This window comes from Elephantulus edwardii, unplaced genomic scaffold (genome assembly GCF_000299155.1).
Source record: "Elephantulus edwardii isolate Elephantulus edwardi_28Jun2011 unplaced genomic scaffold, EleEdw1.0 scaffold00241, whole genome shotgun sequence".
Lineage (NCBI taxonomy): Eukaryota > Metazoa > Chordata > Mammalia > Macroscelidea > Macroscelididae > Elephantulus > Elephantulus edwardii.
Genome location: NW_006399991.1, coordinates 209175 through 225471, shown reverse-complemented (window position 1 = coordinate 225471; position 16297 = coordinate 209175). Strand labels below are relative to the sequence as shown.

Genomic DNA, 16297 nt, shown 5'->3' with positions numbered 1-16297 from the left:
GTGTGTGTGTGTGTGTGTGTGTGTGAAGTGAGAGGGCAAGAACATATTCCAACAAGCTGGATCAAAGTCTTCATCACCTTTGGTAAAAACAAATACTCAAAACAAGCCAGGAATCCAGATTAACCTTGGCAGTACCCTCTGCACTGGCTGTCAGACGTTCAGGGGCAACATCGTGCACCAAAACCCACAACACACACACACACACACACACACACACAGAGCGAGAGAACATGTAGCAGAGGCTTAGTGAAGGGGCTTCATTTCTCTGCCCCTATTTTCTCACCATTCCAACTGTGTCACTTATGCCTCTTTCTTCTTGGGTATTGATTTGTGAGCTCCTTGATGACAGGATTTGTGGAACAATCAGTTAGGCCTCCACTGTGACTGAGGACCTGGTAAGATTGCTGGTGTTCTCCTTGGATGCTCACTTGTAAAGATGAATGTGTGGCTTAAGTATATGCCTCATACTTGGATTCCAGGCCATGTGGGGCTGCAGACCTTTAAGTGTCCTTTTGGTCCTGCTGTTCTTTTTAGGATACTGTCTTATAAACAAAACAAAGTAACTCCAGAGAGCCTGGGCCTGGCTAAGGGTAGCTGCCATTGTCTCTTAACTGTATTTACTCAACAGCAAACAATTCCAGAGAGTTATCACAGCCTGGTCCTGCCTCCCTGGACAGGGAGTCATGAGGATCAGGCTGATGATAAAGCATCCCTTTGCGGAAAGCTCCTTCTGGTCTGTTTCTGTTTGCCTGGCCTGCTATCCTCTGCCCCGCTCATATTTACATAAGTAATCAAGAAGGCAGGCACTTTTACCACTTTAATTAGTGCACTCCTGTCCCTAAGTTCAACCCAGTGATGACAAGGCACCCCCCACCCCCACCCTGTGATTGTTGTCTTCTTCCCCTGCCTTTGTGGAAAGGACTCCCTGCAGGAACAAATAAGAAGGATCTCCAAGTGAAAATAAGGATGGTGCCAAGTGAGCAAAGCAAGGTGCAATATAATGTTTATAGATATAATTGTTTATTGGGGGGCGGGGAGAAATGTAAGGAAATACATATGCACAAACACAGAGGGAAGAAGAGAGATCCAGGAACTAGTAATCCCTTCCAGGGGGAACGAACAGTGGACTGGGAGATAGGGGGAAAGAGACTCCCTGTTTTCTGGATACCCTTTTGAATATATTTATATATACATGTTGTTGTTGTTGTTATGTGACATCAAGCTGAGTACAACCCATAACGCTCCTATGAACAACAGACTGAACTCTGTCCTACCTTAAACCATCCTCACCATCTCTGACATATTTGCACCCGATGATGCTGTCACTGTGTCAACCCATCTCATCAAGGGTCTTCCTCTCCTTCAGTGTCCCTCCACCTTTCCAAGCATGATGTCCCTCTCCAAGGAATAATCTTTCCTAGCAACATGCCCAAAATATGTGAAATGAAGCTTCACCAGCCTTACCTCCAAGGTGCATTCTGGCTGCACTTTCTCCAAGATGTATATGTTTGTTCTTTGTCATTGGGATATTTAGAATCCTTCTCCAACACCACAGTTCAGAGGCATCAGTTCTTTTTCTGTCATCCTTATTCATTGTCTAGTTCTTTGATGCACAGCAAGTGAGGGGAAAGACCATGGCCTGAACCAGGCACATCTTAGTAAATACATGTTGTTGTTATGTGTTGTCAAATTGCTTGTGACTCATAGCGACACTATGCGCAATAGTTCTGAATCCTGTCCTAACCTGAGCCAGTCTCACTGTCCCTGAAATACCTGCCCTTACTACCCCAGTCGCCTGCGCTGTCCCTCCACTCCTCCAATCTTGATGTCCTTCTCCAAGGACCGGTCCCTCCTGGCAACATGCCCAAATATGTGAGATGGAGCTTCAAAATTCTTGCCTCTAGGGAGCAACTTGGGTTCACCCTCTCCAAGATAGACCTGTTTGTTCTCTTTACAACTCATGGTATGCTCAGTACTCTTCTCCAGCACCACAACTGAAAGGCATCAATTCTTCTGTAATCCTTAGTCAATGTCCAGCTTTCTGATGTAATTGCAAAGACCATGGCCTGGATCAGGCATGCCTTAGTCTCTAGACTGACATCTTTACTCTTCAACACTCTGGAAAGGTCCCCAACAGCATACTTTCCTAATCCAGTTTGCCTTTTGAATTCCTGGCTGCTGGTTCTAAGAGTGTTGATTGTGGACCTGAGCATGCTGAAATTGTTAACAATCTCAATCTCTTCTCCATCTACGTGGTGCTATCAGTTGGCCCAGTGGTGAGAATCATTGTTTTCTTGATATTGAGCTTTAATCCATATTGATGACTGCAGTCCTTGACATTCTGCAGAAGATGTTTCACATACTCAGTTTCAGCAAGCAAGGTTGTGTCATCTGCATAATACAAGTTCTTGATGAGCCTTCCTCCAATCCTGATGCCACATTCCTCCTCATAAAGCCCAGCCTCCCAAATAATCTGTTCTGCATAGAATTTTAAAAGGTATAGAGAAAGAATGCATCCCTGACACATTCCTTTCCTGATTTTGAACTGTTTTGCTGTTTTCCCTTGCTCTGTTCTGACATCTGCCTCCTAGTCCAAGTATAGGTTTTGGATGGTTTTAGAAACAGCCCTTTTGACTATGAACATGACCACATTTTTCCTCACCTTTTCATTTCCATTTCCAGTGTATTAAAAAATCTGATTCAAAATGTCCCAAGCTAATCCATCTCAGTTTGCCAATGCCCAGTATGTCAATATTTGATGTTTATTCTTTAACAATGTCCAATTTCCCTACATTCATGCTTCCTACATTCCACATTCCAGTCACTAGTGTCTGCTTGCAACTGCTCCTTTCTCTCTGTGTTTACCAATACTCTAAGTGTGCTCTACCATGCCTAGGGTTTTTGAAAGCCTGTTATTTTGGAAGTGGATGGCCAATCCTTCTTCTTAGTCTCTCTTACTTGGATGCTTAGCTATAGAGCAATATCTGAGAGACAAATGTTCTACCCAAAAGAACTGATGAAAGATCTTGCCCCATTACACAGTTAGATTCATTGTTGCTTTGCCTTTGACATGGAGTCCTGTTCCTCTCACCCTGCATCCCGCTCTGTTTCCTCCCCTTATCCCTCCAACTCCTCTCTCCCCACTGCCCACAACAACCCAATATGATGTCTCAGGTCTCTTGCCACTTCTGTCTGCTTCTTTTCACTCTACTCCAGAGATGTTGGCATGCTGGACAGGTCTTCTAGGAAGGTGGGCAGATCCTGAGGGCTGGTGGGTAGGGTGCCCTGAGTGTGGGGTCCATTCTCTTTGGGGTGGGGTCAGTGGGTTCTGGTCCTAGAAGTAAGGGATTCAGACTTATTTATAGTGTTCTTATGTGTCCTAGTGGACTCAAATTCACGTGACTGTAGGGATGCGGGTTGGTTTTGGAGAAACTGGTGAAGATGGACCAGGACCCTGTTTGTAGCACAGCTGGATGGCAGCAGTGGGGATGCAGGCTGGTGGTGTAGAGACGTGAGCAGCTTGAAGCATCCCACGTGAGTGAGTGTTTTCCAGAAGAGAAAAGTGCAGGCTTCTCCTGGCCTGGTTGCACCCCAACCCCCTCTTTTGGGGCTTGGCTTAATTGAGTGCTCTAGCCAAGCCAGGCCATCTAGTAAATAACTCTGATGGCCACTGGTACACATCTTCCCTGTCCCCGATGCAGTGAGCAAGGCACACTTTCTCCCACCAACACCACCATGGTAAGGAAACACCTTTCTATAATGCACTGCACAGCCATTCTTGAACTATATTTGCGCTGAGTAGTATAGAACATTTAAGAGCAGATAAAGAGGAGTCTCATTTAGATTGAGAGCTCTGGTGACCTAGTGGTAGGAAGCTGTGCTGCAGTCTCAAAGGTCCATAGTTTGCATCTCCCAGATGCTCTGTAGGAGAAGGATGAGCAATCTCCTCTTATGTTACTTATTGTCCCTGAAAGTCTGCTGGAGGGTCAGCCGTGGGTCAGGTATGACTTGATAGCACACCACAGCAACAACATTTAGATTAAGGCACTCTGGCCACAGAATCTGGCAGAATGCTACACTACTAACTAGAAGGAAGTTGATATCCAACAGCCACTCCAAGGAGCAAGATGGGCAGTCTCGAGATCTGCAGCCTCAGAAGCCTGGTTGAAGGTCGCTGTGAGTTGGAACCATCCCCATAGTGTAGTTCAGGTTGGATTTTCTCTCCATTTAGATCGATCCCCTTGGTGGGTCAGGGGTAACCAGGCAGATGATGCTTAGGGGAGAGGGATCCCAAGTCGTTCTTGCTGCCCATTTGATGCACACGCCCAGGCCTCTTCTCATGGCATGCACTGGTGTTTCCTACTCCCAGGTCCTGTCCAGTGGTGTCCATGCCCCTTTGTCATTGCCCCTGTGAACTAAAAATCATTGCCATCAAGTTGGAACCAGCTCATAATGCACGCCTCAGTGGGGTTTGGAGTCTGTAAGTCACACAGGAGGAGACTGTCCCTCTATCTCCCCCGGAGCCATGGTGAATTTGAATTGCTATAAATCTACCTTCTTTGATTAGCATTTCTTGGTAAACTCAGCCATAGAGCTCTCTGCCCTTCTGGTGGTGGTTATGTGCCATTGAGTCAGAACCCTCTCAACCCTCCAGCAGCTTTTCACACGTATAAGTCACACAGGAGGAGATTGTCTATCTTCTTCCTGAGGAGCAGCGAGCTGGTGGATTCAAACCATGTTCCTCTGGGTTAGCAGCACAACTCTAGAGGCAGTTGTGGTTGGACTCTATGCACACATCTTAGGCTATCGCAGTCACACGATTTTTATTTTGCTGATTTCATTCCTGTTTTTTAAAGTCTGTCCCAGTGGTCCCATCACATGTTTTCAGGCCATCTGAACCTCATCTACAGAGAAAGTCTTTGATAAGCACTTACTTTTCCACCCAAATGTGGTTGTCTCCTGAAACTTTCAGACAAGAGCCACAGAAGACACTTGTGAGGACAGTGGTGTCTCAGTGAGCAAGGCCCCACCCACATTATCCCCATCAGGAACTCAGAGCTGCTATGCTCTGGACACCAAGCTCCACAGGCCTGCAGACTGTCTCCACCGGCTCACTCACCCTGGGCACAGTCTTTTTCTGGGCAGGGACTGGGCTAATAGTCAAGTGCAAACTGACCAGTAATCTAGTGTTGCTCACAGATGCCCAGAACTCAAACTCACTGGAGTCAGAACCAGCTCAGAACTGACTGTCCAGCAGGTCTCAGAGGCTGTAAATTTCAGGGAGGAGGCTGCCTGCCTCTCCCCTTCAGAGCTGCCAGTGGACTCACTGGCCAGGGTAACAGTGCTTCGGATTGGCAGCCCAACTCCCCACAGACAACACAACCAAAGCTCCCCAATCTTTGGATAGGGACATAGTGAGGCTAATTTATGTTGCCAAGTAAAGATCAAAGTATCTGGTCATCACTAGTTCTTAAAAAAATTATCCACTTAAAAAGTTGAAGGATATAAGAATAAAGGACAGCCATTATTCTGATAATTACAGATGACATGAAGCCTTCCATTGGATGGCAAGTCAGTCACCATGCAGGTGCCTCATTTCCTCACTTAATAATAAAAGTAATAACAGCAGTCAACTGAGTATTTGTAATTTGCTTGGTAAAATGCCTGGCATATATAAGTGTGATATAAAACTTGAGATAGGTAAGTAATGGATGGATGGATGGATACATAGATACTCAAGCTTCAAATCAATTCTTCCCAGTTGGCTGATGAAATGAAACTAGGACATACTTGACTTTGTAAAATGTGGGCATACCAGAAGAGAGACCAAAACAGGAAAAATTGTAGGTCAGCACCCTGTGATAAACTTGCTCTCCCTGCTAGAAAACAGGGGTGCTGTGTCACGGGGCTATGGAACCTCTTGACAAACAGAGCTGGAAACTGACTCAGAGACCTGGATGGTTAGCACAGCGATGAGAGCATGTCCACGGTCTTCGAGCTCTATGGAGGGTCCATTGGAGCCGCTTCAGAGTCTCCTATGCAAGGGCTTCCACCTGTCATTTCCCTTGGTCTGATTATCATCCCAGCATGCTCACATTTTACTGATTCAAATCTGTTCTGATTTTGCTGCTTCAGCCATAGCTGAACCAATACAAACAGGTTCAATGCTCCGATAGATAACTGTATTTTCCAAGGGATTGGGAAGAGTGGTGTTGGAGATCCAGCCAAAGGCCTTGGGAGGGATGAAAGTGTAAGTTTTGTTCAGGAAATGTCCACTGCCCTTGGCTTTCCTTCCTTCTCATTTTTCTGCATCCCTAGTGAGACACTGCAGCTCCTAGAGCCACCCTGGCCTGGCACTCACCCCCTGTCACCCTCTACAGGTCTTCGGAGGCCTGGTATGGATCCTAGTCGCCTCCTCCCTGGTGCCCCTCCCGATGGTCCAGGGCTGGGTGATGTTCGTGTCTGTGTTCTGCTTCGTGGCCACCACAACCCTATTTGTCCTGTATATGATTGGCGCCCACGGTGGGGATACTTCCTGGGTCACTCTGGTGAGTCCCAGCCCAGGGCTGATTGGGTGTGGGCAGGATTGTAGCACTGGACTCTGTCCCTCAGAAGGCTAGCTTTGCTCAGGCTAGGTAAGATTGCCGGTGTTCCAAAGCTGAGCAGCCCTAAACCTTCAGCTCAGAGCTGTGCCCAGAGCTCCCTGCAGCAAAGGAACTGCAAGCAGTGTGGGGCCATGTTAGCTCCCTGCTTGGTCCTTTCCAAACCTGCTCTTCTTTTTCCTGCGTGGCTGTCTTCTTGACCACAACCAGCATGCTCACCTCCCCCAGTACCACTTACACTTGGCACCTCCCACCATCCAGGAAGGCTAGTGTTATCTTGAGAGAACAGGGCCCTGGAGATTAGAGCCAGACCCTCATGGAACGCTCCAGGGGACTGGCCCTGGCTCCATGGTGGCACAATCACACCTGCCCAGGCCCTGAGCCCCTGCTTTTTAAAGCATCTTTGTCAAAGATTTGGAGGGGGCTGGGGACTGGCCTGTGGACTGTTTTTTGTCTAAATTCTGCTCAGGGCCCGTGGAAAGGGTAAAGTCCACCATGAAACCAGCAGCTCACTCCATGGCCTGGTGAAATCTTTACATTAAAATGACAACTACAAAACAATGCTGTGGAGTAGACCCATTCTGCGCTTATGAGGACACCCCGGTCTGAGCTAGCTCCACAGCTGCAGGCATGGGGCATGGGCAACTTACTGACCAAGGAAAGGTGGGGACCACTGGCTGACTCTCGCTCTCAAAAGCCCTCAGATTCTGACTTCTAAAATCATCTCCAAATCACAACTACAATGAAAACCCTGTTTTAGTTGTTTGTTTTAAGTGTGCCAGGAGGCGGAAAACAAAATAAAACAAACACAACTAAACAATGGAAAAAGAATGGGCCCCTTTGGCCCTGCATCCGCCACTTGCCCAGCCACATCCGAGCCAGGACTCTGATCACATATGGCACTCCTCAGATCCAAGACATATTTTCCACCTACTCAAACCTCGCTCATCAACCTCCAAGGATAGCAGTGTTCCCTCTCCATCAAATTCTTTACTCTGGCCTCAAAACCAGTGACATAAAATTAGGCTGGACAGGGCTTATTAACTGTTTCTGTAGAAGTGCTAAAGTTGGCCTAGAGACATCAGGGTGGGGACTGGAAGGGGCAGCTGAAGGCAAGAGAGAGGCTAGGCCAGGCTGGGTGGGGCAAATGTGCCCCAAGGGCTCCTACCAGCCCCACATGATGGCCTAGTGGGGCCTGCTCATCCCACCTTTGATGCCTTTTCTGGCCCTGCAGGATGCGGCCTACCACTCTGTTGCTGCCCTGTTTTACCTCAGCGCCTCTGTCCTGGAAGCCTGGGCCACCATCATCATGCATGACGGCTTCACCTATAAGCAGTACCATGAAAACATCTCTGCTGTGGTAAGTACCCATGCCTGGACTTAGCAAACAGCTCCCACCTGTGAGGGGCCCTGCACTGAAGCCTGCCAACCTCCTTCATATTTATCTTTAAGTTCATAACTCTTATGAAGCACAGCCTTCCACACATTTCCAAAGAAACAAGAGACAGAAGAAGAGAAGGAATGTTTTCCTGCTCACTGCCTGTGCTGGCCCTGGGCTGGAGTCATGCCCAGAGAGCTTCATGCAGGGCAGGCATGGCAGCAGATGACAACAGTTGAGAGTCCAGCTTTCTAGCCCTCTGTGTTAGGTGCCCATTTCAGGGTGGATGTGAATAACTCACCCCGAGTTTCAGTAACATCAGCCAGAGGCCATGCCTCATGCTCTGTCACCTCACCCCTAGTAGAGACTGGTTGGGGCTGCTCAAGTCTCCTAACCTGGGGTCTTCTATCAAGAGAAGAGAGTGCTGCAACAAGGGCTCAGAATCAAATGTCCACACTCCCCCTATGGATGTTTGCTGCCTTTAACTCCTTGTTTAGCTCCTATGTTGCTTAGCCAGCTCTGAGAAGTTACAGGGGAGGATGGAGAAGTTCACGCCTCAGCTTCACTAATTCCTTCATAAATCACTTTCTGAGCCTTGATTTTCTCATGTATTGGCAAGATATTCCTGCCCATATACCTCAGGAGCTGTAGTGAGATTAAGCAACTTCCCCCAGGCTTCACAGTAAGGACATTGTGGTGCTATGCCCTGCACTGTTCATCCATCTAGCTCTTCACTCCATCAGCAGAACTAATATGGTCACAGACTATGTGTGGTCTGCCAGCAAGAGAGCTGTAGACAGGTCTCTGGGTTCTGAAGGGACATTCTCCAACCATGCAGGTATGGGCAGGTTGTAAAGTCAGCATAGTGGGTGTGACTTGGGCTTCTTTGTCATGAAATAAAGTGGAACAGACCAGTGTTGCCGAGAGTAAGAAACTAGAGCATCATGACCCTTCCTTATACTGTGCCAGTCTCACAAAGTGTATTTCTCACTTTACAGGAGAGAGTGCCAGGGAGGGGGGAAGGAGAGAGAGAGAGAGAGAGGAGAGGGGGAAGGGGAGAGGGACAGAAGGGAGAGGGGAGAGAGAGAGAGAGAACAGAGGAAAAGAGAAGAGAGAGAGAGAGAGATTAGAGGAAAAGATAAGAGAGAGAGAGAGAGATTAGAAATAGCCCACTTTGGATTTCTGAAAATTTATCTAAAAGTTCTGTACCAAAGTTGATTGTGGTGATCCATCACAAGGTGCCAATTTCCACTGCACCAAAGCTACATCACCCTCTTTTCTGGAAATAGTGGAGCAGAGTCTGGCGGTACTGGTCAGCTTTAGACAGGAAATTATCTAGCTCCCAGAAGGAGGGACTAAGAAAGTTCCTCGGAGGCCTTGTGCACATGCCTGGCCTCAGCCCCAAGGAAGACACATGCCCCCTCCCCACCCCCCAGGCTTGCAACCTTCTCGCCAGTTACATAAACATGGCCACCTCGGGATTCCTGGCACTGCTTCCCAGTGTCCCACAGTGTGGCGGCTGGCACGTCACCATGTGGAACGCACACAGATGGGGTCCTGGCTACTGCTCTTTCTCTGAAAGGCTGTCATTCACCCCCTCAGTGAGATGTTTTTACTTCCTCCCCTTTCACCTCCTGACCCCACTTCTGGAAGGCTTGTCTTCTATCAGATGTCAGCAGGCCATATTGTGGACAGCCTTGGAGGGGTGCTCCATGGAGAGCTACACTGCAAACCCAAAGTCTCAGCATCTCTAGTAGTTCAAATCCACGAGCTGCTCCTGAGGAGAAAGATGAGCATCCTCCTCCCATGTGATTTACAGCCCTGGAAGCCTATGGGAGGGCCAGCTGTGAGCAGGAACTGACTTGGTGGCAATGAGAGAGATTATGGACAGCTAATGAGTGGATCGAGGGAGTGGGTTTTGATCCTGAATATCTGGAGCAGCCTTAGTGTGTGGATTAATGCCTCAGGCCCTGGACAGATCCCCAGTTGGGAAATGCTGGGCTTTATAGTGTATCTTTCACTTTTTACCAAAATGAAACCTCCATACAAAGAAATTAAATACATCGACCACCATCAATATAGCCAGTGTCCAGATTACAAGACAGAAACATGCACTCGAAGTTCCTCATGCTTCACCTCTACACCCCCTTGACGCTCAAGAACCACCGTCCTTATCTCTTACCACCTAGTTTGGTCTCACCTGCTTTTGAACTTCATACAAGTAGAATTACAGTGCCCATTCCTCTTTTGTCTGGCCTTTCCTGAGCCTTATGTTAGTGAGAACAATCCTTGCCGTTGGGTGCAGTTGTAGCTCCATTATCCTGGAATTCCACTGTATGACTGTACCAATATCTAGTGAGCCATTCCACCATTGATCATGTTCCCACATTTTTATTAATTGAGTTGGATGAATGTGAGCATGCTCATGTGGAGTCAGGAGTGCCAGAACAAGCACCAGAACATGCTTGGTGGGTGGGAACATTGGGTGGAAACCTCGCAGGTTAAATAGCGACAGGGCCCCGTGGAATGTCATGCCATTCCATTCAGAATAGCAATCATATCAGTAGTTGAGGTGGGAGTCATTATTACTAGACTTACCACCAGATCCTGTCCACACCAGGCCTTTGGATGCATCTAGCCTGTCTCCTGCCCCTCTCTGTGTCCCCTTATCTGGCCCTGCTCAAAAGCTGAGCTTCCCCATCTCCTTTGCTGGCATCAGTGCCAAAGGAGCCCTGAAACTAGTGGGAGCTGACTGAGGAGCTTCACCATGATGGGTAATCATGGCAGCAAAGTATCAAAAGGAGTTGTGGCAGATAAAACCTGCTCATTCACACCCCAGCACATAAGTTCCCACTGTTTCACATCTGGACCTCACTTGGAAAAGCACTCTTGGCTTTGTTTCCTAGGGAATGTTGGGGTACCACAGCTGAGACAGCTTCTGCTAGGGGTTGTAATAGGGTCTGGAAATCTCCAGAGAGTGATGGTGCCCATGTGACTGGCAAGACACTTTATTGGCAGCACGTTTTGGGGAGCTGCTCGCTCATGGACGACTGTTTCTTTCAGATAGGATACTTAGGAGTTCCAGGTGAATTCTCTGAAATTCGTTACTCAGTAACCTGGTTTACTTACTACCTCTGGCCGGTAAAGGCTCTTTGTGGGGACAGAGAGCTGGCAGGCACGCTGAGGCCTGCTGTTTACGGGCATTTTCAAGAGTTACAGAAGCGTAACCACCATAAACTTTTATGCCTGGACTAGAAACTCTTGACCCCACACCCCAAGGTCCCAGAACCAGGTGCAGATATTTAACTCAGGAGCAGACAAGCCTTGAGGGAGACCAGCCATCCAGAATAGGGCAGTGGGCTAGATGGGCCCCATGCGACAACTCCAAATGTAAGCCTGGCGAGTCCCACAGTGACAGTTGGCTACCCTTCCCAGACCTCTGCTCCCAGTGTCAGAATGGCTGACAAGATCTTCCCAAAAACTCATTTTAGCAAAAGCTGGGAAGATCCTACTCCCCTTCCCTGTTCGACACTTCCTATGGGGACTGAGTCCCTTTGCCCATGCCTGTGAAGCTATGATTCCTGGAATATAGACTCTGATAGAGAGCTGAGGATGTTTGATGTGATGTGATGTAATGTGATGTGATGTATTACTCTTACTGTTATGTACCAACTCATCGCTGACCCAGAAGCCGGTTTTCAGAGGCAGTAAATCACCTGGGAGGAGAATGCCCATTTTTCTAACACAAAGTAGCTGGTGGATTCGAACCACATTCTTTCGAGTTGGCTGAATAGCTTCTCACCACTAGGCCACCAGAGCTCCCTGTAGCTGTTTGGACAGCATCAAGACCTTAACCAAAGCCAGCACACCCATGTGTTTGCATTTTCATAGCTGATGCAGTGGGGATCACAGCTGGTGGACAGTGGCCTGCCAGGTGTGGGGGAAAGAGGGATTCTGTGGGGAATATTTGACACTCACTTACATGGTTCCATTTAATAGACCGGGGCCCTCATTTCGAATCTGCTGGCCCCAGCATATCGTTATGGAATGGCCAATGGTGGATGTTTTGCAATGACAGGTCTTGTAACACACCCAGTAGACTATGCTGGAGCCCTGGGACCACATCTGAGTCCTAGAAGAAAGGATGTGTTGGGAAGCTGTGGTCATCTACACGTGCAGAGTTTGTCCTCTCTGAGGGCCATATGAGTTCTCAGGCTGCTCAGTGGTCAGCACAATGTGGCCAGCCCTTGTGTTCCCTTCTGCAGTGCAGCCCCAGAACAACAGTCATTTCTCTTGATTCCAGGTGTTCTCCTATGTAGCCACTCTGCTGTACGTGGTCCACGCAGTGTTTTCCTTAATCAGATGGAAGTCGGCGTAGAGCAGTGGAAGAACTTTTGAAAGCCAGTCAGTGGTGACTGTTCAGCCAGCTTTCCAGCTTAACTTTTTAAACCCAGGAACTCTCATTGTTGGGGGAAAAATAAAAAAGGGGGGGCGGGGAAACAGAGCTCTCTCTCTTCGGTGGTGTTTACTCTCCTTTTACCTTCATGTGAGGCTGAGGCTGACCTCCAATTCTTGAGCTGTCTTTGCTGGGCCATTTCCTATTTGTGAAAGGAGGTCATGGGGGTGGGAGGAGGGGACTGTGATGTGAGACATAGCAGAGACCCTCTGCTAGCCCCTGGACCGACCTTGAGAACTGTCTGTGGGAACTATCTACTAGCTTTCCTTAGCAACCCTTCCCATGGCGTAAGTCTTCATCGAGGTTGCAGGGACCACCCAACAGGTATTTGCAATTGTCTACAGTGGAAGAGGACTAAACTTTGAAATATAAAAAGCCTTCATGTTCTATACATTTGTGGGATGTGCTTTGTTGTGTGTTTTATTTTTTAATTTTGTTTTATAGACCCTGATATCACTAAACAACATGCCTCTGGAAAGTATGAACTTTGATAAATGTCGATAGTTATAGAAAGTCTCAGGCCTTTTGTTCATAGGGTCGCTGAGTCATGCTCTACTCGATGGCAATCAACAACATCAGGATTACCATCATTTCTACTTTTTCTGAGGAATCCTTTGGCTTATTCTGATTCTTAAAAGATATCAAGTGATAGTTCAGATGACAGGCCCAGGTGCCCAGTCACTGCAGCCCCCAGACAGCAGGGGCTGGTCTCCCTTAACAACGGGATGACTATTGGACCCACAGTCCCCACAACAACAGTCACTACACCTCTGAAACGCTGCAGCAGCATAGCCATCAGAGGGCACACCAAGAGCCACCAGGGCTCTGGGCTCAGTTGCCCTCTGTCCAAAACAGCAGGGCTTTGTTGGCCAACTACCATCCTAGTGGCCCCTTCCTTCTTTCCTACAAGACAAAGCAATCTGTGCTCAAATAGAACTCCCTTTAGGCCAAAAGAAAACAAGATGCACAAGTTTCCTTCCTCTTTCTAAAGTCAGTGAGAATCAGACTAGGCAGTATTCTCTGTATCCTGTTTGTGGTTAGTGATGTAGCCAATAAACCTTTCTGAGAACTGCTTAGAACCTTTCCCTGTCAGAGAAAGGGGAGCAAATGATGACGCTGTGGAGGGGAGAATGGAAAGAAGATTGCCCGCTGGCAGACGCTGTGCTTTGGCTGTGAGGCATCTGGGCTGAAAGGAAAGGGAATGCTGCTGAGTCAGGAATACTAAGAGTTCAGCAATGCTCCACAGTCCAGACATCTCCCTGAAAGGGTTTTCAATAACTGTGATGCAGATTGCCAGGCCTTTCTTCTGAGGCACTTGCAGGTGAGTATGAACCACCAGTCTATTGGTTAGGAGGCAAGCACTTAACCATTTGCACCACCCAGGGATCCCCTGACAGCCTAACCAGGGGAGGGAAAAATAAAAAACACAACAGACTCACTGTTGTCAAGCTGATTCCAATTCATAGTGACCCTGCAAGACAGGGTAGGACTGCCCCACGGGATTTCTAGTCTTTACAGAAGCAGCCAGTCACATCTTTCTCCCGCACAGTAGCTGGTGAGTTTGAACAGCTAATTTTTCAGTTCACTGAGCCACCAGCGATACCCTTGACAGGCCACCACCCTCATTATTTAATGCTCCTTTATTCCATGGTTCAGAGAGGTGACTCTCCAAAAAATGAGACCCAATCCAAGTGCCTCTAAAAGGTGCTGCCACAGAGGCCTGCAGACAGGTGGACAGCAGAGGGCTTCCCTGGCTGACGTTCTACACTCCCTCCAGAGTGGGGACCCATCATTGAATGTCAGCAGCATGTCAGAAAAGTCCTTCATTACCCAGAAAAGGTCACTGTTAGGGAATCTTTGTAAGATACAAAAATTTCATGGTAAAAATGAACAGAATATTTTATTGAACACTTATCTGGAAAAATTAAACCACAAATTAAAAAATGAAAATATCACATATTAACACAATTTATAATCAAGTGATGGTCATGTGCCATTTTTTTTTTCAGCAAAATGCTAAGTTGCATGCCATTAAGTCAGCAACAAAATAGTAGAGGGCTCATTTTTGCCCCTATGGGAACAGAGGCAGAGAAGAATCTAAACTTTGGTTTAATTTCTCAGTATTTTCAATTTTAATAGTTCTCTTTTAGCAAAACCAAACAAATAACTGGTCTTTTCCTTTTCCCTCTTTTTCATTTGCAAATTAGTCTACCTATAAAATTCTTCTTTTTAAGGAACCAGCAGGCTCTGTAGATGGTCTTGCAAGCCGACTTTTTCATTCCTCCTATCTTGAGTCATTTAAGATTTACACTTTCATTATGCATTTTACTTAACATCCTATTTGCATTAGATGTTAATAGTCCTGGCAAAGTTTCATGCCAAGCCTCAAAAATTCCCTCTGGCCCTTGCCTTTCCTTCCCCCAATGCTCCTGCCTCGCTGCTACCAGCCATCAGCCAGTGACTTTGCTTACACCCCTGCCTCCCCACAGGAACCTCCCCTCTCCATAGGCACCTCTGCTTGGCTCTCTCTGCCTGCATCCAGTCTTGAGGAAAGTGCAACCAGAGTGTCCTTGGAGGCAAAGATGGCAAAGCTTCATCTTCCATACTTTGGACATGTACCTAGCAAGGCTAAACCTTGGAAAGGGACATCATGCTTAGAAAGTTGGAGGGTCAGTGAAGGACAGGAAGATACACACCCCCAATGAGATGGATTAACTGACACAATGACTTTAGCTCTAGTATGTCAGAGATGATGATAGTACAGGATAGGGCAAGCTGACTGTTCACCAGGTTGCTATGAATTGTACTCAACTCAGTGATACTCAACAACAACATGCTTGTTGACCAGCAGTGCTTCCTGCTAGGGTCACTGCTCTTCTGGGAATTTATGGCACCAGGGAGCAAGAGGTTAATAACCCTGCTGGGCAACCTTCAGAGAGCCAACTAAGTGGGCATGTACTGAGCATGGACTGCACGCTGGCACCACTGGTCCCTCAAGGTGTAGGTGGAGATCGGCCCCAACTTCTCACTTCCAGAACTTCTCCCTTCTGTACCTGAGCTGTGGGCAAGTGGGACCTTTCCCAGGACACGCCTGGGGCCACCACAAAGGCAGGTGGGATGGTCCTCAGATGCTGCCAGCTTGTTGACTCTGACTTGGTCAAGGGTCAGGCGACTAATAGGCAAATACGACTCACTCAGATTCCTAAAATCACATCTGTGCAGCCACACCTGCCATGCTCTGAGATCTTGTGCTGTGTCAGGCACTGTCTCTAATGACATTGTCCACAATGGCATACAGAGCTTCTTCTCATCATCATCCCACAGGAGATGGGCATGGCTGTCATGGGGTCACGGAGGGGAGAGCAGTTGCTGTGGAAGTGAGCCCAGCTCCTGGTGGACAGCTCTGTGTGGCCGAACAGGGCTGTGCTCCATCTCGGTTCTCAGTGGCTGATTTTTCACTGGGCCTTTCTTCCAAGGCGCCTTTGGTGGGCTTGTACCCCCAATCTTCTCCTTAGCAGCTGGACTATTTTCACCACCAAAGGGCACCACTGTTATTTTACAGGTGAGGGAACTAAGACTCGTTCAGCAGGTGAGCAGTGGGGCTGGATGCAGCACCAGCTCCTTTGGGTCCTGGAGCTCTGAACTTAACTGCAGCCCCAAGGAGCCCAGACCAGCTCATGCAGGTTCGCCCTGCAGCCTCTCAGGAAATGGAAGTGAGATGAGGCCTGGGATGGACGCAAAGCCAGCAGATAGTGTCAGGGGAGGATGGAGTCTTCCAAGTCACCAAGGGGCTTAGTGGTAAGGAATTTCACTGCTAATCCAAAGGCAGGCGGTTTGAATCCAGCAGCCCATAACGACAAG

At 47.9% G+C, this 16297-nt stretch overlaps 1 protein-coding gene across 2 annotated transcripts in view; it reads left to right on the top strand.

Annotated features, from left to right (window-relative positions):
* The window catches only part of MAL (mal, T-cell differentiation protein), a 48860-nt gene extending 36502 nt beyond the window's left edge, over positions 1 to 12358 (top strand). The window contains exons 2-4 of one of the 2 annotated variants that reach the window (XM_006898928.1): positions 6381 to 6548; positions 7837 to 7962; positions 12284 to 12358. In XM_006898928.1, the coding sequence (XP_006898990.1) occupies positions 6381 to 6548; positions 7837 to 7962; positions 12284 to 12358 (369 nt within the window). The remainder of the gene's footprint in view (positions 1 to 6380; positions 6549 to 7836; positions 7963 to 12283) is intronic. The other variant, XM_006898929.1, reaches the window with a different exon arrangement.
* Positions 12359 to 16297: the final 3939 nt, after the last annotated feature.